The following is a 17,484-nucleotide window of genomic DNA, read 5'->3' on the forward strand; positions in this document are numbered from 1 at the left end:
TTAAAGAAAGCTATTTAAATTTTTGGTAACTGAATCTTTTGCTTAAAATACAGTAGAGAAAGGATGAGCACTCATTTACTAGTACACAGATGAAAAATTTCTTGTCATGTCAAAGGTCAAGTTTCTCATAATCTATATCTATCCTCTTCATTACTTTTACCCACTTTCCGTTCAACTTCATGGTACTGACAATATATGTATACAATACAATTATCTGTTATATATGTATTTCCTTTTTATTTATGTATCAATCAAAGCCCATTTATAAATATAAAATTAGAATTAATAGATAACAAATTAACGTTCCGCATTAAGTATTTAATAATTTTTAAACTGCTACTGCAAATCAGTTTTTGTAGATCACAATAATATTTCCATAGTCATTTTCAATTTCACACTAACAGCCATGTTTCAATGGCCACCTCTTGACAAAAAGGAGTATAATTTCAAACTGAACTAAAAAGAAACTTTTTAGTTTTAAAAGAACGTACCTCATCCCGGAGCTCCTGTGCCCTCCTGTGTTCCTCCTCATTGAATTCTCCCTCATCATCCACCTCATCATCCTCCTCTTGCTGCTGCTGGGGAGGTGGAGGAGGCCACTCTTCCCTCACACTCAGACCTCTACCAACACGACAAACAGTAAATAATCATCTGCCGTCAAAACACACTCATTATTTCAGAAAATTTAGTGAGATCACCTCATCAGACATGTCTTAAAGTACTACCTCAGGTATTCCAAGGCCAAATTAATTAGATAAAATACTAAAAGTATTACAAAAAGCAATCTTTATCAATCAAAACACGTCATAATTGAATCTAAGTGCGTTCAATAAAACTGTGTTAGTGACAAAACTGGCAATTTTAGCTACTCCTAATTTTGGTTTTGTTTGGTTTCATAATGTGTGTGCGTATGTGTATGTATGTTTTATTTGGTCACCTCTACTGCATGAGGAATTGAAGATTTTGAAGGATAATATTGCATTCATTGTGACAAAGATTATATTGAATACACTATTTTGCACATCAAATTACTAATTGTTGAACAAATATTGAATTTTTACCACTTACTAGAAAAAATTTCTTCACACAACAAGATCGATTACAGTCCCAATAATCTAGACTCCACAAATCCGGTCACCAAATCCAGCCAATCCAGATGGACCAAAACAATATCATCAAATTAAAGTGTACTTTAATCTGTATAATGTACTACTAGTAAACAATCTATGGCTACTGTCTTTACAATACTGCCTTGAAACAAATGTGTTTGACAGTGAATTTTAGAAAACTTTATATATATATATATATATATATATATATATATATATATATACTGTATATAATTTATATATATATATACGAGGTGTGTTAGAAAAGTAATGAGATTGGTAACACTGCGGGAGATCTGGCAACGTTGTGTCTACCGGCTGACGCTAAACCTGTTTATTTATCCCTTCCACTTCCTCAGTCCGAGTTACAACTCCGTACAGTTAACACATTAGTTTTGACAGCGCCATTAGTAAAGTTGTGTTTTAATTGTGCGTCACAGAAATGGAGCATCGAAATTTAGAGCAACGTTGTGCAATAAAGTTTTGTGCTAAACTTGGTGAATCCGCGAGTGTGACTTTTGAAAAGTTGAAACAGGTCTATGGGAAACAGTGCTTATCGAGAGCACAAGTTTTCCGCTGGCACAAATCATTTTTTGGAAGGCCGAGAACACGTTGAAGATGAACCTCGCTCAGGGAGACCTTTGACTTCAAGAACGGACGAAAACATGGATCGTGTGAGGGCGCTTGTGAGATCAGACCGTCGTTTAACAATAAAGATGATCAGTGAACAGCTAAATTTAAACACTTTCACCGTGCATCAAATTGTGACAGATGATTTGAACATGCGAAAGGTTTGTGCCAAATTGGTGCCGAAAAATCTCACAACTGAACAGAAGGACAATCGAAAAAATGTGTGCGTTGATCTTCTTGAGAGGATTGCTAATGACCAAGAATTCTTCAATTGTGTGATCACTGGTGATGAATCCTGGATATTTGAGTACGATCCTGAAACAAAGCGGCAAAGTAAAGAATGGCACACTTCGTCATCTCCTCGGCCGAAGAAATGTCGAATGAGCAAATCAAAGATCAAGACCATGCTAATTTGTTTTTTTGACAGGAAAGGTATCGTACACAAAGAATTTGTTCCACCAGGACAAACTGTCAACCAAGTGTTTTATAAAAGTGTCCTTGAAAATTTGAGGAAAAGAGTGATCCGTGTGAGACCGGAAATTGCAGACAAGTGGATGCTTCATCATGACAATGCTCCATGTCACACGGCCATTTCCATCTGTGAATTTTTGAACTCAAAACGCATTACTGTTGTTCCTCAACCCCCCTATTCACCTGATTTAAGTCCTTGTGACTTTTTCCTCTTCACGAAATTGAAACATGTCCTAAAAGGACGTCATTTTGGAACTCTGGAGAACATTCAAAAGACTGTGACCGACCAGTTAAAAGCCATACCAATTGAAGACTTCCAGCGCTGCTACCAAGAGTGGGAACGACGACTCCGCCGATGTATAGCTGCCCAAGGAAACTACTTTGAAGGGGATAACATTGTTGTTTGAAAATAATAAAAACTTTGGTTAGTATGAAATCAGTCTCATTATTTTTCTAACACACCTCGTGTATATATATATATATATATATATATATATATATATATATACTTTTCAGTAAAAGAGCAAGTACTTTTCACAGTATTAAATAGATAAATTTTAATAAAAGATCCAACAGATTAATAAAAAAAAGAAAGCATTAATGAGTTTATATATATATACTGAATATACTGAAAAGTAGTCAAATAATTTTAAAATAAAATAATTAGTTTCTTTTCAGAATCAAAAACTGCTAAATTTGTGTTTGCATAACGATAAATCACTTTAAATATTTTGGGTACAATATAATTATTGTATAAGGTATTCTGTGTTCTTTGTGCACTAAGACAAAAATTACCTACCACATAGGATGTTCCTCGTTGCTATTTCTGTAGATTTTAAAAAGTTTACCTAACTTTCCAAATAAAAATTTTGAAAACAAAAACCACAATAATAAGTTCCTTAAAATGAAGATGAATTCATTGACGTCCTAACTCTTCTCTGTATATAAGGAAAACTAAGTCATGCAAACTGTCTGAAACCGCTATATTGCACAAATCTTACAACTGACTATTACCTGAACTGAGCTGCTGCAAGTTCAGTAACATCAGGCAGACCTACGCTGTTAACGTCCCCCAGTGGTAGATGGGTTGGAGATGCAGGGTGGACCATGGCGGGTGGCAGTGGCGGGGGTGGGGGTGAGACATGGTTCTGTCTCCGTAACTCCTTCTCCTATCAAAGTAATTTCAACATAAGAGACATGTTCACTTGCTTACATCATAAAACTGAAGAGTCCTGTAAACTGGAACAGCTTTCAGAGGAAATTTGAGATTAGAAGTTTGGAATGTGTCTGTATTTATTCAATTTTTCTTTGGAGAAGAGTTAAGAAAAAGTAAATATCTATATATGTAAACTTCCTTTTAAAACCTTTCAGAATTACATTTGAACGAATGCTCTGAAAAGTATAAACTAGCTAAACTCATGAAGAAATGGAATAATTTTTCAAGGATTGTTTTCTGACATTAATGCTATTGGGCTTTAATTTCTGTCTGTTTTTGTCACCATACCTCTTTATCTGAATCCTCACTGACATAATCTTCATTTGAAGGCTTGAAAAAAGAAAAGGGTGAAAAGTACATTTAAAAAATGTTTTAGAATATTTAGTTGTATGATGTCTATAGATTTAACATGCAGAACTTAGCATAGCATTATTCCCACTACGTCTCTCTTATCATGTGTTGATCACTTGAAGCCTGGCTATAAACTCATAAACGTACAATCTACTCTTTTACATACTATGATGAGAATCCTGCCTACTGAAAACTGTAATGTCACAGAAATCCACGATAAAATGGACTCTATATAATTTACTATGTATGGAGGAGTATCAAAAGGAGGTCAATAATGGAGAAAATATTTGTATGCAACATCACAAAGATTAGACTTTCTTTAATTTTGTAAAAGTCACATTCATTCAAATCTCAACAAATTTGTTAATGTAAAATTTTAAGATTCTGCAAAAAATGTCCTTAGTGTAACACATACGAAAGCTGGTACTTGTATACATATTATTAATGACAACAATATTTTAATACAAGATCTCTATTCTACATTTTGTTCACAAATACAATAAGAGTTTTACTGATGACAAAGAAATACGAATTGAATTAAGAAATAATTGTTCATGTATCTAAACAATGTTACCTAATTGTAAAGTCGTGTTTTATGAATTTATTACACTTGAAATTTGTACATATAAATTAGAAGTTCAATGCTTAATGTTTAAAAATTATTAGAATAAAAACCGCTAAAACAAGATTTACAATAATTTTACACTCTTAATTTATCTTTTATTGTGTAGAGTTCATAAATTTAACCATTTTATTTCTAAGTTGCAAAATAGAAGAAGGTTAAATGGCATAGGGACAACATTGAGCAATGGTTATATTAACCACACAATTAACCAGCAATTGATTGATAGAAACGTAGTTCAGATGTATCTAATCTAAAGAACAATTGTATTTGTAAGTTTTCTTATTTTGCAATTTTTATTGCCTATTGGGCACTGAAATAAATATGTAAAATGAACAAATATTCTAATGTTTCATATGTTACCATCTATCCTCTAATATCCAACCGGGCACAGAAATTCAGCCATGAACAATACTACAGTAGATATATCACTCCACAAAACGTGACAAGCGCACAACACGATTGTGACAAATATCATCATCAATATTAACACTGTATATCTGTATAATGCAACATTCAGTAATGTTCTTATATCTGTTACGTTTTCATGAGCTGGTATCACATTCAGGAAGCATTGGTTATGGTTATGTGATACGTATTTCTCAGTACTTCCTTAGACTTAGTTCTAGTGTTGAATCAGATTTAATAATATGTATTGCTCAGGATTCACATACTTATTTCATATGGATGAGGAAGTATATTAGTGTTAATCACACGAAAAAGTCTTTCGATGTGTACTGATAGTACAAATAAGAAAAAAGTTTTAGGATGTTTAGTTATTAAACCGTATTCACATAATAAAAGATTAAAACCTATTTTAAAATTTTGTCACCTTTTCAAACATATTTTAATTTGTATAGGTTTTAGCTCACTTTTCTGGATTATCAGCTAGCTAGAATATAATTTATTGGCTGAGCTTTAGCAAAGCCTATCACTTGTATGGGTGGAAAAATTTCATTTCTGTCTGTCTGTCCGTGATATATCAAACCTTACAATATCAAACTGTCAGACAAATTTGTGCATAAAGCTCCAATTCTATATGAATAATACTGAGTTAAATAATGTCATTCTATAGGATTTGTTTGAGCATTGGCGAATATTTGTACTGGTTTGATGGGCAACAATGACGGCAACGAGAAAATAGCAGACTAAATAAATTGGTAAAGAAACTCAATACACCCATAAAGGATTAAAACATACGTAGCCTAACTATGCCAACACAAAACTTTTACTGTTTAAACAATTATACAAAGCCCAATTAATGAACAAAAATCTAAACGTATTATTTTGAAAAACATGTCAACAACGTTATATATAGAGTTTAAATTTTGCATGATACTTCATTTCTACAAGAATGAGTTACATGATGCCTCTTTTTCGTTGCATGATTATCTGTCCGCATGACATCTCAAGAGTAAAATTAGCTATAACATGCAACTTCAGCAAATCCTGTTACAACAAGCGGTGTGAGTTACTTCTACTTTGTATAACCGGAGCCAGATATACTATTTAAATGTAACATTTGGTGTAGTTTTGAATGGTATTAGTAATATTAAAAATATGTAGAATTTATGTTACAACCCAAAAACACACAAATAATAAAAAATCTACATTATTTTAGCTAAGAAAAATAAACTAGCTAGAGCAGACAATATTTTAGACACAAAAGAGTGAGCTGATGCTCACTTGGCAAATTTAATGTCACCAAAACAAATGATCTTCACTAGATGGATGTGTGTTGCTCATCAGATAAAAAACAAACAAACAAGACAAAACATAACTTACAGTCTATGTAGAATCACATAATAAAATTATATTTTTACTAAAATAAAAATATTGGATCCAATTTATTGAAAAATTACCACACAATCATCTAATAACAGTGACATTATATGTTTAGATACATTTGCAATATACTGCTAACTACTCAAGACATAGAAACAACATTTCACTGATGCCATAGCAGCAAAGGCAATGCAGACAGCGTCCAAATTAATTTTATGAAACGTCTTAAAACTGTGATAAATTGGCGTAATTGTCACAAGTATTGAAACTGTAATTACCAGTAATAACATCTCACTTTGTGCAATATTTTGACAAACTAGACAGCTGATAAATGCAGACTCTCAAAAATACTTCTCAGTTAGAAAAATCTTCTTGAAATAATTGCATCTTTATAAATTCCTTAGAGACATTTCAAGCGAGTAAACTGCGAAAGACTTTAATTCCAATTAATTCCACACAGCATACCATATACATATTAATGTAAACCATGTCCTTATTGACAAATCTACTGTCTTCTATTGAAGCTCGACTGACATACCTGCATCTGCCGTGCAACCCTGATATCATGCAGCTCTACGCGACGACGCCTCTCTTCCTCCTCTTTTTGGATCCTCAGGGCCAGTTGTCGAGCAACAGCCGCATCCCTCTCCTCCCTGCACAAAGACTGCCCCTATAGCTTCCAGTTTACACTATTTAGATTATGATGCAGAAAGTACATCCTACGCAATGCCCATGTAAAATGTGCTCTAAAGGTCAAAGTAAAACCACATATTTCCAAAACATGTTTAAAAAAATTTACAAATTTAGAATACACCCTTATACAGCCTCCAATTATTTTTCTAATAACCAATTAAATGGTAAATTTGAGATGTCCATAAGTAACACTACAGTAATATGGGACTCTTCCTCTACCTTCCCATCTAGGAGCTACAGCGGGAATTTTTGGCCAGGGAAATTATACAGAGGATTCCACTTTTAAATATAATTTTGTAAAAGATGTAAATTATAGAAAAAAAAAATAGAATTTGTTTCCATTTCCCTACCACTTTGATATTAAACACAAATTTTTAATTCAACTCCAGCACAATATGTCAATTTCAAGAGAAAAACATTTCCTCGAGACAAAGCTTTATTCACAATATATAGCCTATTTTAGGTCATTTATATATGATCAAAACTTTTTTTTCTGCAAGTGCTACTAAAAACTGGAATTCTTATGTTAAGCATTATATGTTACCAAAAAACATATGCCTATTTAAAAATGTTTGAAGAGTCCTTAACTCGGAAATAAATACAGTGTTTTTAGGAAAATGTTTAGAGAACAATAGATTTATTTTTACCACCACAATATACCCTAGGTAACAGTTTCACATTTTTTCAGACAAACAATGTACATTTTCCATATAGAGAAGACATACAGTGATATTCAGCACGTCAAAACCTGATTGGTACATTCTACCAGCATCAAGACAATGTTAGTTACGAAACAAGCACAAATTTGAAACAAAAAAGTATATAATCTCAAAGATATTAATATCCAACACTCTTTAAAATGAGCAACAGATCATACTACTTTCACTTGGCCTAATAATGAACATATGTATACAAAAAGGCTGACGGAAAGACACAATGTTATTGCTTTCTCCACCATTAAATGTTTGCAACAACAATAAATATATCCAAAGTAATGAATGTAGAGAAATGACAATTTTATAGGCTACACTTCAGAAAAATGCTAACAAAATGTCACAAGTAAACTTGATACCATTACTATTCATAAAATGTATGAAGGTTACGATTTAAGTAAGGCAGTAACTTAAGAAAAACTTAACACAATCCTTTTATAAATGCAAAAAAGTTAATTACACCATTTTCGACCCTTATTATGTCTATTCCCATAGGGAACAAACAAATAGTGTGAAATTGAAAATAAAACTAAGGAAGGAGAACTAAATGTGAAGATACTAGGCTAGATAGAAGAGAACGCAAATACAAGAGTTTGCATATCAATTGTACTATTTTTAATTGAAAGTACATCAGATCAAGCTAATACTAACTGTTCCATGACCATTTGGTGATACTGTGCAATGGCCTCCTGCTCTTCTCTCTTCTGCTCGTCGCGAGCCCGGGGGAAGTCTTCCCTGACGATTGCATTACGGGACTTGTTACCCGTCAGGTGCTGTTCCACTGGAACACAATCGATAAAATCAGTTTGGGAATCTTAATTAGGCATTTAATTCAAAAATTAAATTTTGTCTTCTGACACACTTCAGTGTTCCAATCATTATAACACGTAATATGTTCCACAATCATTATTGCATATAATATGTTCCACAATCATTATTACGTGTAATATGTTCCACAATCATTATTACACGTAATATGTTCCACAATCATTATTACGTGTAATATGTTCCACAATCATTATTACGAGTAATATGTTCTACAATCATTATTACGAGTAATATGTTCCACAATCATTATTGCACATAACGTGTTCTACAATCATTATTAGTGTTTTTTTAATAAAATTATAAAACTACTTATAACCATACAGCGTGTTAGAAATTAAAACTGCTTGGAACCTGTTACAAATTTAAACTATTATGTATTAATTTGTTCAATCAAAACTTAGCAGTATACCTATATACTTTTTTATATAACCTTGCAATGTAAAGGGTTTGTTTCAATTTAATGAAACATTTTAAACTGGTAACAATTACTTTCCAATATTACTCAACAACAATAAAACCTCATATAACCATAAGGTGCCCAAATATAAGATTTCATGTAGGATTTGTAATGTTTATATTTAACAAATTTCAAATGATTTTACAAAAAATGTATGTGTACTGTATTTTTTTCTAATCTTGAGGTACAACCTTTTTAAACATTTAGTAGTTGTTTTTTCACCCTGTTTATATTGAATACTTCAATGTATATACATGAGTATTAATCAAATTTAACATCATAATTTTACATCAAAATTTAAGTTATGTGGGTCTGATGATGTGTACCTTGAACACGAAAGGTCTCACAAAAATAAAATTTGATAATTATTGGAGTATTTGTTTATAAATTAAGTATTATATTTCAATAAGAAGAAGCTAGTAGAATGTATCATTATTTTACTTGCTTTTTTAAAAAATTTAGACTGACTCAGCCAGACCCTCTATCGTATTTGCTATGAATAATAACACAACATACTTGTACATAACCAAAAATTAGTGCAAGTTAAAAATACTATTAAATAAAAAAATGATACCAACAAAAAATACATTAGCTACTGTCCTCTATTTATTTATCAAGTTACCACATTTCTAGGTATGTTACAATATGATACACATCGCTAAAAACTTTTCTACAACTTAAATCACTTTTCACGTTGTACATTTTTAAAAGGAAACATACCCTCTAGTTCTCAGTACTCTCAGTGTTCTGATAAACAGCTTAGAGTGACCTGACCCATGAGGAGGAGAGAGTTGACCTACAAAGCCAGCGGCGTGACTGATCTCTGTGACCTTTCCATTCCCATTCCCGTTCCGACACACTTACTTGCACGATCCTCGCTTATCTACCTCACTTTAGATCAGATTCAATCTCCCTTTTCTTCACAATATACATTTCCTGCAGACCTTACTATCGCTTGTTTTGTTGCATTCATTTAACCTGATTCAGTTAAAGTTACAGATATTATTTTCATTTGTAGTTAACAAACTAGATTATTTCTGTACAATTTTGAATTGTTTCTTCTGTCTGAGAGTGTTTACTTTCTTATCCATACATAGTGTAGGAAAAAATGTTGTGATTAACTTAAAAACTTGTTTTGTATAGTGGAAATATTTGTTTTGAAATCAAACCGTTATAATATGGTTTTCACATGAATATTTGGCTAAGGCATGGGCATAAGTACGTAAGCAACAACAATGAAAAAAGCATAATGTTGACCATTTTTATACTATAAATTTAGTCATAAATATTTAAATAAGTATTTTAATGTTTTAGGAATTTTCTGGTGCTTTACCCAAAACCGTGTTACAAGCTAAGGAAGCTAAATCTTTTAACAAAAACTCTCTGATGATTTAGATTAAATGTTCATTGGTTAGAGCCTATAACAGATATATAAAACATTGGGACATAAATTACAGGTTTCATAAAGAGTATTTTCTAAATGGTCTTTTTGTACACCGCACCTCCACAGGCACTCCAAATTATCTTCTTAAAATCTTTTCATTTATGTATGTAATGTTTATATGAAATTGAAACCATCGGAATCCAATCAACATCCCAAATTTGAACTCTGTAACGGTGTACAAATGGCAAATGTCAGACATTTTGATATAAATGCTTTACTCAATCAAACTAAACCATTTTGTCAGTGATATATCTTTATCAAAGGAAACAGATATTACTATCTCTATGTAATGTATCTACAATCTTACATACCTACTGATAAGATAGATCAACAATCCAAGTTTATCTAAACCAACCCAGGTTGCATTATATGCTATCATAGAAGTTATCACTTAAAGCTTATACACCCAGTTTCATGGATTTGCACCAATTATGATCCGAAGCTCGTAACAATTTGTAGGATATATGTGCATCATGTTGGACTATTTTAAGATGAAATTTAAAAAACCTATTTTTTTCCGTTATGTATGTACATGGAATGGACCTTTCATTCAAGGCTAGTCTATCTGGGTAAACTTATTTAACATATTTATGCCAATGTAGATCTCTACATCCACACGCACTCTTTTTAAATGCCTGGCGTGGAGCTCTAGAAACTCATGCTGCGTTTGATTTGTATAAGTTTAGTCCAGTCGCATTTTTAATAGACTTATTAAATGTATGTTACAGCATTTTGAAATGGTATTTAATGCTTTTCGTGCTAAAAACAGTTTTATTTTTTTTACATATATAGTGCAAAGTACATATGACACATTAAAAAATCAATAAAATCACGATTCTAACTAACGTGTTTATATTTCAATTTCACACCAAGTTGTCTAACAAGTTTCATGTGCAGATATTTTGCACTTTATGGATCCATGATAATAGAACCTTTCAATCGCTTCAACGGATTGATTACACATTTTTACTTTTTTAGACTTTTTTTAACTTTTCATGAAATTATCTGCTATTATTTGACTTTCATATATTTTGTACCTCACAATCTAAACATGGAGGAAAAGTTGTACAAAGTAAGTACATGACCAATCTATCAGTTGTACATATCATTTAATACAAAAATCATGATTTGGACTTTTATACAAATTATACAAAACTACATAAACCCATATGTTTTACTAGCATACTACCCAGAATTAAAATTAAAAAATATATTATTGTTAAATGATAATTTTTAGATTTTTTATATTTTAACCCATTTTGCCAAGCATTTAAAGGGAATTAAAAACATCAAAATATTGCATCAAAAATTATATAAATTCTTTTTGTAACTGTACATAGTATTTTACTAAAAGACACGGGAGATTTTAAAATTAAAAGAAATTAAACACACCAGTTATTCACTCTATTTATTTGCATGCCAAACTTTATCAACATCAGTCTATTTGTTTAGACAAAAACGATTTACACAAAAGAAAAAAACAGTTTTGTAAACTGTCTATTTTATTTGGATGGTCTCAAAAACTGACTTGTATCACTGAGAAAAAATTGCATCTTTTAGATCTACACAAACCTTTACCTAACAACATGGAGAAGAAAGTGAGAATACAAAGGATAATGAATTAAAATAAATAAAAGGAAATATTATCTGAGGCACTATTTGCTTTTGTAATAATGAAATTGCCTTTATAAATAATATAACACATGTCCTTTGTTATCTCAAAATACGTTAGGCCTTTCTTGGTGATTACAAAAAAAAGCAAAAATATAAAGTAAACTAACATGTCCATTTTCAATCTAGAATACAATAACATTTCAATGGATCTTCACCTTTATCCCTCCAAAAAGGGTAAAAGAATCCGTACAGTTTTCAAAGGTTCTGTATCTAATTTAATAATTAAAATAGGATTATGGATTGTTACAGAAGCTATAGAAGCCTCCATTTCTTCAAGTACAAAGTACAACTAATTATTTATTATACGATTCAAGATCGATATGAAAAGAAATGCATGTTGAGAGGTTATTTATGATGTGTTCAGAATTCAACTTGATTACTAACAAAATTATAGGTAAAATCTTTAAGATTAAAATAAATAATGGAGTGCTAATAGCTTAAACTGTAAACAGCCACATAAACAGCCACATCTGATAATGTGTATCCAGCCACATAAAAAACCACTGTACAAGGCCAGTTATTAAAGAGATAGTAGGAACTTTCACCAAGAGAGCTTGATCGTTAAAAACTCATCCAATCTGGGAGTTTCACGCGGTGTGACCTCATCTCTCACACTTTCTCCCAGAGAATGTACCAGTGACTCGCTGGGTGCTACAGTCTTAGCCTACCTTGACACTGCAGTATTCTAAGTTGATGTGACTCATTTTTATGAAAATGTCAAATTGTGTATTGAATCTGTGACTAATTTTGTAACTAAGAAGAAAACTTTGGACATTCTTAATAAACACAAGAGAGCTAAAGAAGGAAGTTGAACAAAAAAATTAAATGCCTCATTCTTATTAATTTAGAAACGTAAAACTGTAAATATGATATATGAGCACTAAGCTCTAAATATTAGAAAAACAAACTTTGCCCACAATGGCTATGTTAAGGGTATTTTTAATGTCAAAGAGTACCTCTTTAGAGTAAATCTTTCAAAAATTACCATATTTCATATTTGGATTTCAAAAATGTAATTAATTGGATACCAAAAATAAATAATTTGGATAAAAACATGTTTAATATTTACCCATTGTAGTCTATAAAAATATCAAAATCAAATGGTTATTACTACTATGAATTCTAACTCAAAATAACCCAGTTGGTGGAAAAAGTGCTGCAGCTACTACTTTTATGACTTTTATGGGACATTTCGTTGGTTGTGACAAATAAATTGTTGTTAAATGCACTTAGTAGGCCTGAGATATTTTGTCTAAACTTAACACATGTATAGTTTATTAATGTCTTAAGATAAAATTAGTATGAAAATTATTCATTCCGATATACTTCCATTATTAATAAATAATAAATCCAAACGGCCAGGCTAGCAATGATGTGACTTTGACTATAGCTGTAAAGGCAACTAATGTATGACTATGTTGATGCTTGTACAATCTGAATGACAAATAAATAGTTATTATTATCATTACTACTAATAATAGTGCTTAAAAAATACAAAAAAAGACTTTTGTCATTGTGTAACATGTACAACTATCCACTTCACTAAACACAATCCTGTCTATAGTCGTGTTTATAAACAGGTAAGAACCACCAATTTAAATTGAATTTTTGCATGATCTTTTAACTGATTGTAATAATCTCTATTATTTTTTCAATTTCACAACTGTCAAATTTAAGTTCATAACTTTTTTTGTTCACCTGAAACAACAATCTTGATTTTTACATGAAAATATATCAGAATATCCTAGAAATCTTCATTTTTTTCATATTATATAACATCCATTTTATTACGGACTCAACAAGACTTTCTTAAAATCGTGACATTGTCCTTACATCTCTGTAATAACTCTTGTTAGAATGGTCCTAGTTTTGAAACTTGGTACATAGGTCTCCAAGGAAGAAATCTATTGGTTTTAGAGTTAAAAAGTCAAGGGGCAGTCTGTCCGTCTGTGCGATAACTCTCGATAGAACTGTCCTACACTTGAGATACATGGGTTCCTCTTGTTTACAATAGCTCGTCATCGAATTTTCCTAGAGACTTTAATTTTAGTACATAGAGGATCTTACTTGGATCTTTTGGTACAAGGAAGATCCTATTGATTTTGGGGTGAAAAAGTAAAAGAGCAGTGTGTCCGTCTAACTGGTCTGCTTGTGTGATATCTTGTTACATTCTGTCGCGTCCTTTGCTATTCCTTTGCATCGGTTTATAATGATGTGGCTAATTAACCCTAGAATGGTAACGCGTAGTCTCTCAGACGACGCAAGCTACAAAAACCGGTCCAGGTGGTAGGTGCATGACGTGACCGACCCCCCATCACCAATACCTTCCCCCTGCCAGCCAAGGTCAATGCTGGATAGGGTTCCATTTTATTTCATTCACTCAGTTCATTTCAGTGAGTCCATAGTCGTCTCGTAGACTACGCGTTACCGTTTATGTAACTTTTTTGTTCCTGAGTAAATATATGAAAAGTTGTTTTGTGCGAATGTAGTGTTAGTTTTTGTGATAATTTTTACCGTAGATGGTCAAGTAACCATGGCTGATGCACTGAACACTAGTTTTTAAATAAGAGAAATACTATCTGAACTTGAACGAAGTGATTGTGATGAGCAAGAAAGTGATCATGATGAAACGTTTTTTTTTTTATCATTTTAATCAACTCATTTGTTATTTATGTCCATCAGGCATTGTCAAAAAAATTAAGCCAATGACAAGAAGGGCATTTGCTAAAGAAATATGTGTTGAACTAACAACTCCACACATTCAGGGAAGACAAAAACTGCCAAATTTATCAAGGAATCTCAAACGCAACATTGAAGATGTCGTTGGCCCATCAACATCTGAGGCTCAAAGTGTTATTGAAGAAGCAGGAACAAGGAAGATTTGTGCAGTTTGCCCAGCGAAAAAAAGGAGAATGACTCGATTCCGTGCACAAAATGTTATAAGCATATTTGCTTGGAGCACCGAGGAATGCAGTGTGTAAAGTGTTCCAATAAAGACTGAAATCAACAAAAATCAGGAAACATGACCTCTAAGATGTAAATAATGTCATTTGTAAATAAATTTAATTTTAATTAAATTTTTATAAATTTTTATCATTTTTTTCCCTAAAGTAGTCTGAGAGACTACGCGTTACCATTTATGTGTGGCAAATAGGCGTTACCATTCTAGGGTTAAGGAGAATACTGTTTAGCCAGTGGAGACACAATAAGCGGAGTGACAATTTCATGAATGGCTATGATGGAGTAGCCGAGAGGTCACCGGACTGGATGCATACAAGATTCCATCCGAGGCAGAATGTTAGCCATGCTCTGTGGGTAGAGTAGTGCGGGTGATTTCACACAACTACAGCAGTTTCCTGGCGTGAGGCCCATTGTTTCAGAGTCACGGATGGCTGGTCTAGGCCTGCGGAAACTGCTCTAGCTGGCCTCGCTAATGGCCTGGCTTGCGACACAATTGCCAGATACCTGCAGAGTGACTACCATTCCATCATAGGCTTGAACAATGCTGGGAAAATCTAGTCTATTTTAATTACTATAGTCTTAAGAGTTGACTCATGACATTAAGTTTACTTTTCTTTTAAGAAAATCTATATTGAAACCTTGTACCTCTGTTTACTACACTAGATTGAGGTTTTTTCTTTAAATTTTTTAATGGAGACTGTACGTTTCAAAAACGTTAACCAAGACCATCCATCCTTAACATCTGGGTGGTCTATCTCAAGGGGTTTTGATAACAACGAGCCAAGTTTGGGTCCTAGAAAGATAATGACTATGGGAGAGATAATACACACAAATTATAATCTATGTAAAAGATATAATAATCTGTTTGAAATTAACTAGTTAAATAAAAGGAGTTTGATAATTAATCGCCAATAGAAAACATTTTTTATTGCATAATTAATACTTTACTTTTTTAAGTTTGATGAATAACAAAAAAGAAAATAAAAAGTATGTATGTAAATAAATAAAGTCTGAATCTCGGCGGACCAAGTAGACTACTTTATATGATTCTATATATATAAACAAATACATACAAACACATATCGGTATATATTTTAATTAATACCGATATTTTGATTTTTTTTTATTATTATTTTGAATAGCTTAAATATTTAACTAAGTTACATTATTTGTGTGGTTTAATTATTAAATTATGTGTAATATATTTGTGTGAATTTAATTCTACTAGTACAAAAATAAGTGTTATCGGCGGTGTTTTCTCATAAAACAACGGTTGTTTCACTATAATAGACTCTTAATTGATAAAATTAAATATGAAACACTGTTAACGTGGGTCGGCTGTAAACAGTAGGCTACAAATACTTTTACAGTTTAAATGTTTATTCATGCATGTGGAGTAAAAAATAGATAAATATTTATCTTTGCATATTTTTATTCTGCCAATTACTTTTATTTAAAAAACCCCCATTACTGGATTTGTTCACAAGGACCTGCTTCTTCTTAACTTTAATGAGTGTAGTTTACATATACACGTTTACTTCAATAATGTTTATTTGAGCCAAAAATGATTATTTTAGTGGGTGAGGTAATTTTTCCCTCTTAAAATAGGGGTGCCAACTCAACACTTAAATGTAAACCTCCACCCTCAATTATCTCATTTTAATTTCAAAAGAAGAATGGCAAAAACTAGTGATCTCTGTTTTAACCCTGTCTAAAATTGTAGTAGATGTGATGAATTTTTTTAAAATTTATTCAGTCTTTCAAATAACACTACAGAATTAAAGTAGACTGAAAATGGTTAGCTGGAAGAAGAGACAAACCAAAAACCATGAAGTGTATATTTATAATCGTACTCATTCAAATATTAAAAGATTGGGCTTGACTCCATAGACACTAGTATAGAACATATAAAATCTAAAAAATCAAAAACTCTTAGTTATAATTCAATAAAAATACCTTCTTCTTTCTGTAGCCTGTAGGCAAGGGCACCATCTTCATGGACGATCCACTCCTTGCAAACTGTAACATGAACAGTACACATTAACAATGCCGACTAGAAGAATACACACAATCACTCAAACTCTAAAGGTTTGTAACTAATATGACACAAATCGATTAAGGTGTTTGCAGCCATACAGTTTCCCACCATTAAGCATTGTTTGGTTTTAATGAGGGGCTGATATTCCATCAATGTCTGTAGTTTATAAGCTCAAGGCAGCTTCTCCAACTCAGTTAAATAGTGATACAAAGTTCTAAAACCTTTTTACATGTGAGAAATAATCAATGAAATTTAATCCATTTTTGGTAACAATCGACCACAAATTAGACTTTTCGGAAATAATTTGTTTTAAATTTTGGTTGATCTGGGACTAAAAAATTGGTTTGTTACATAAGCAAATGGACTGAAACTAAACCAAGAAAAAACTAAATTGGTACAATTTTGTATCACTCGATCAAGTTGTCACAAAATTTACCTACTTCTTCTGACTGAGCCGAAAGGACTATTATGATTAAAAAAGAATTTTTAGGT

The 17,484-nt window shown here is 31.9% G+C and overlaps 1 protein-coding gene across 1 annotated transcript in view; it reads right to left on the reverse strand.

The window, feature by feature from the left end:
• The window catches only part of LOC124359974 (coiled-coil domain-containing protein 50), a 48,505-nt gene that overhangs the window by 14,469 nt on the left and 16,552 nt on the right, over nt 1-17,484 (reverse strand). The window contains exons 2-6 of the mRNA XM_046813181.1: nt 16,911-16,973; nt 8,242-8,371; nt 6,723-6,837; nt 3,225-3,379; nt 492-621 (exon numbers count right to left, since the gene is read on the reverse strand). Coding sequence (XP_046669137.1) covers nt 492-621; nt 3,225-3,379; nt 6,723-6,837; nt 8,242-8,371; nt 16,911-16,973 — 593 coding nt within the window. The remainder of the gene's footprint in view (nt 1-491; nt 622-3,224; nt 3,380-6,722; nt 6,838-8,241; nt 8,372-16,910; nt 16,974-17,484) is intronic.

Source organism: Homalodisca vitripennis, chromosome 4, assembly GCF_021130785.1.
Source record: "Homalodisca vitripennis isolate AUS2020 chromosome 4, UT_GWSS_2.1, whole genome shotgun sequence".
Taxonomy (NCBI): Eukaryota; Metazoa; Arthropoda; class Insecta; order Hemiptera; family Cicadellidae; genus Homalodisca; species Homalodisca vitripennis.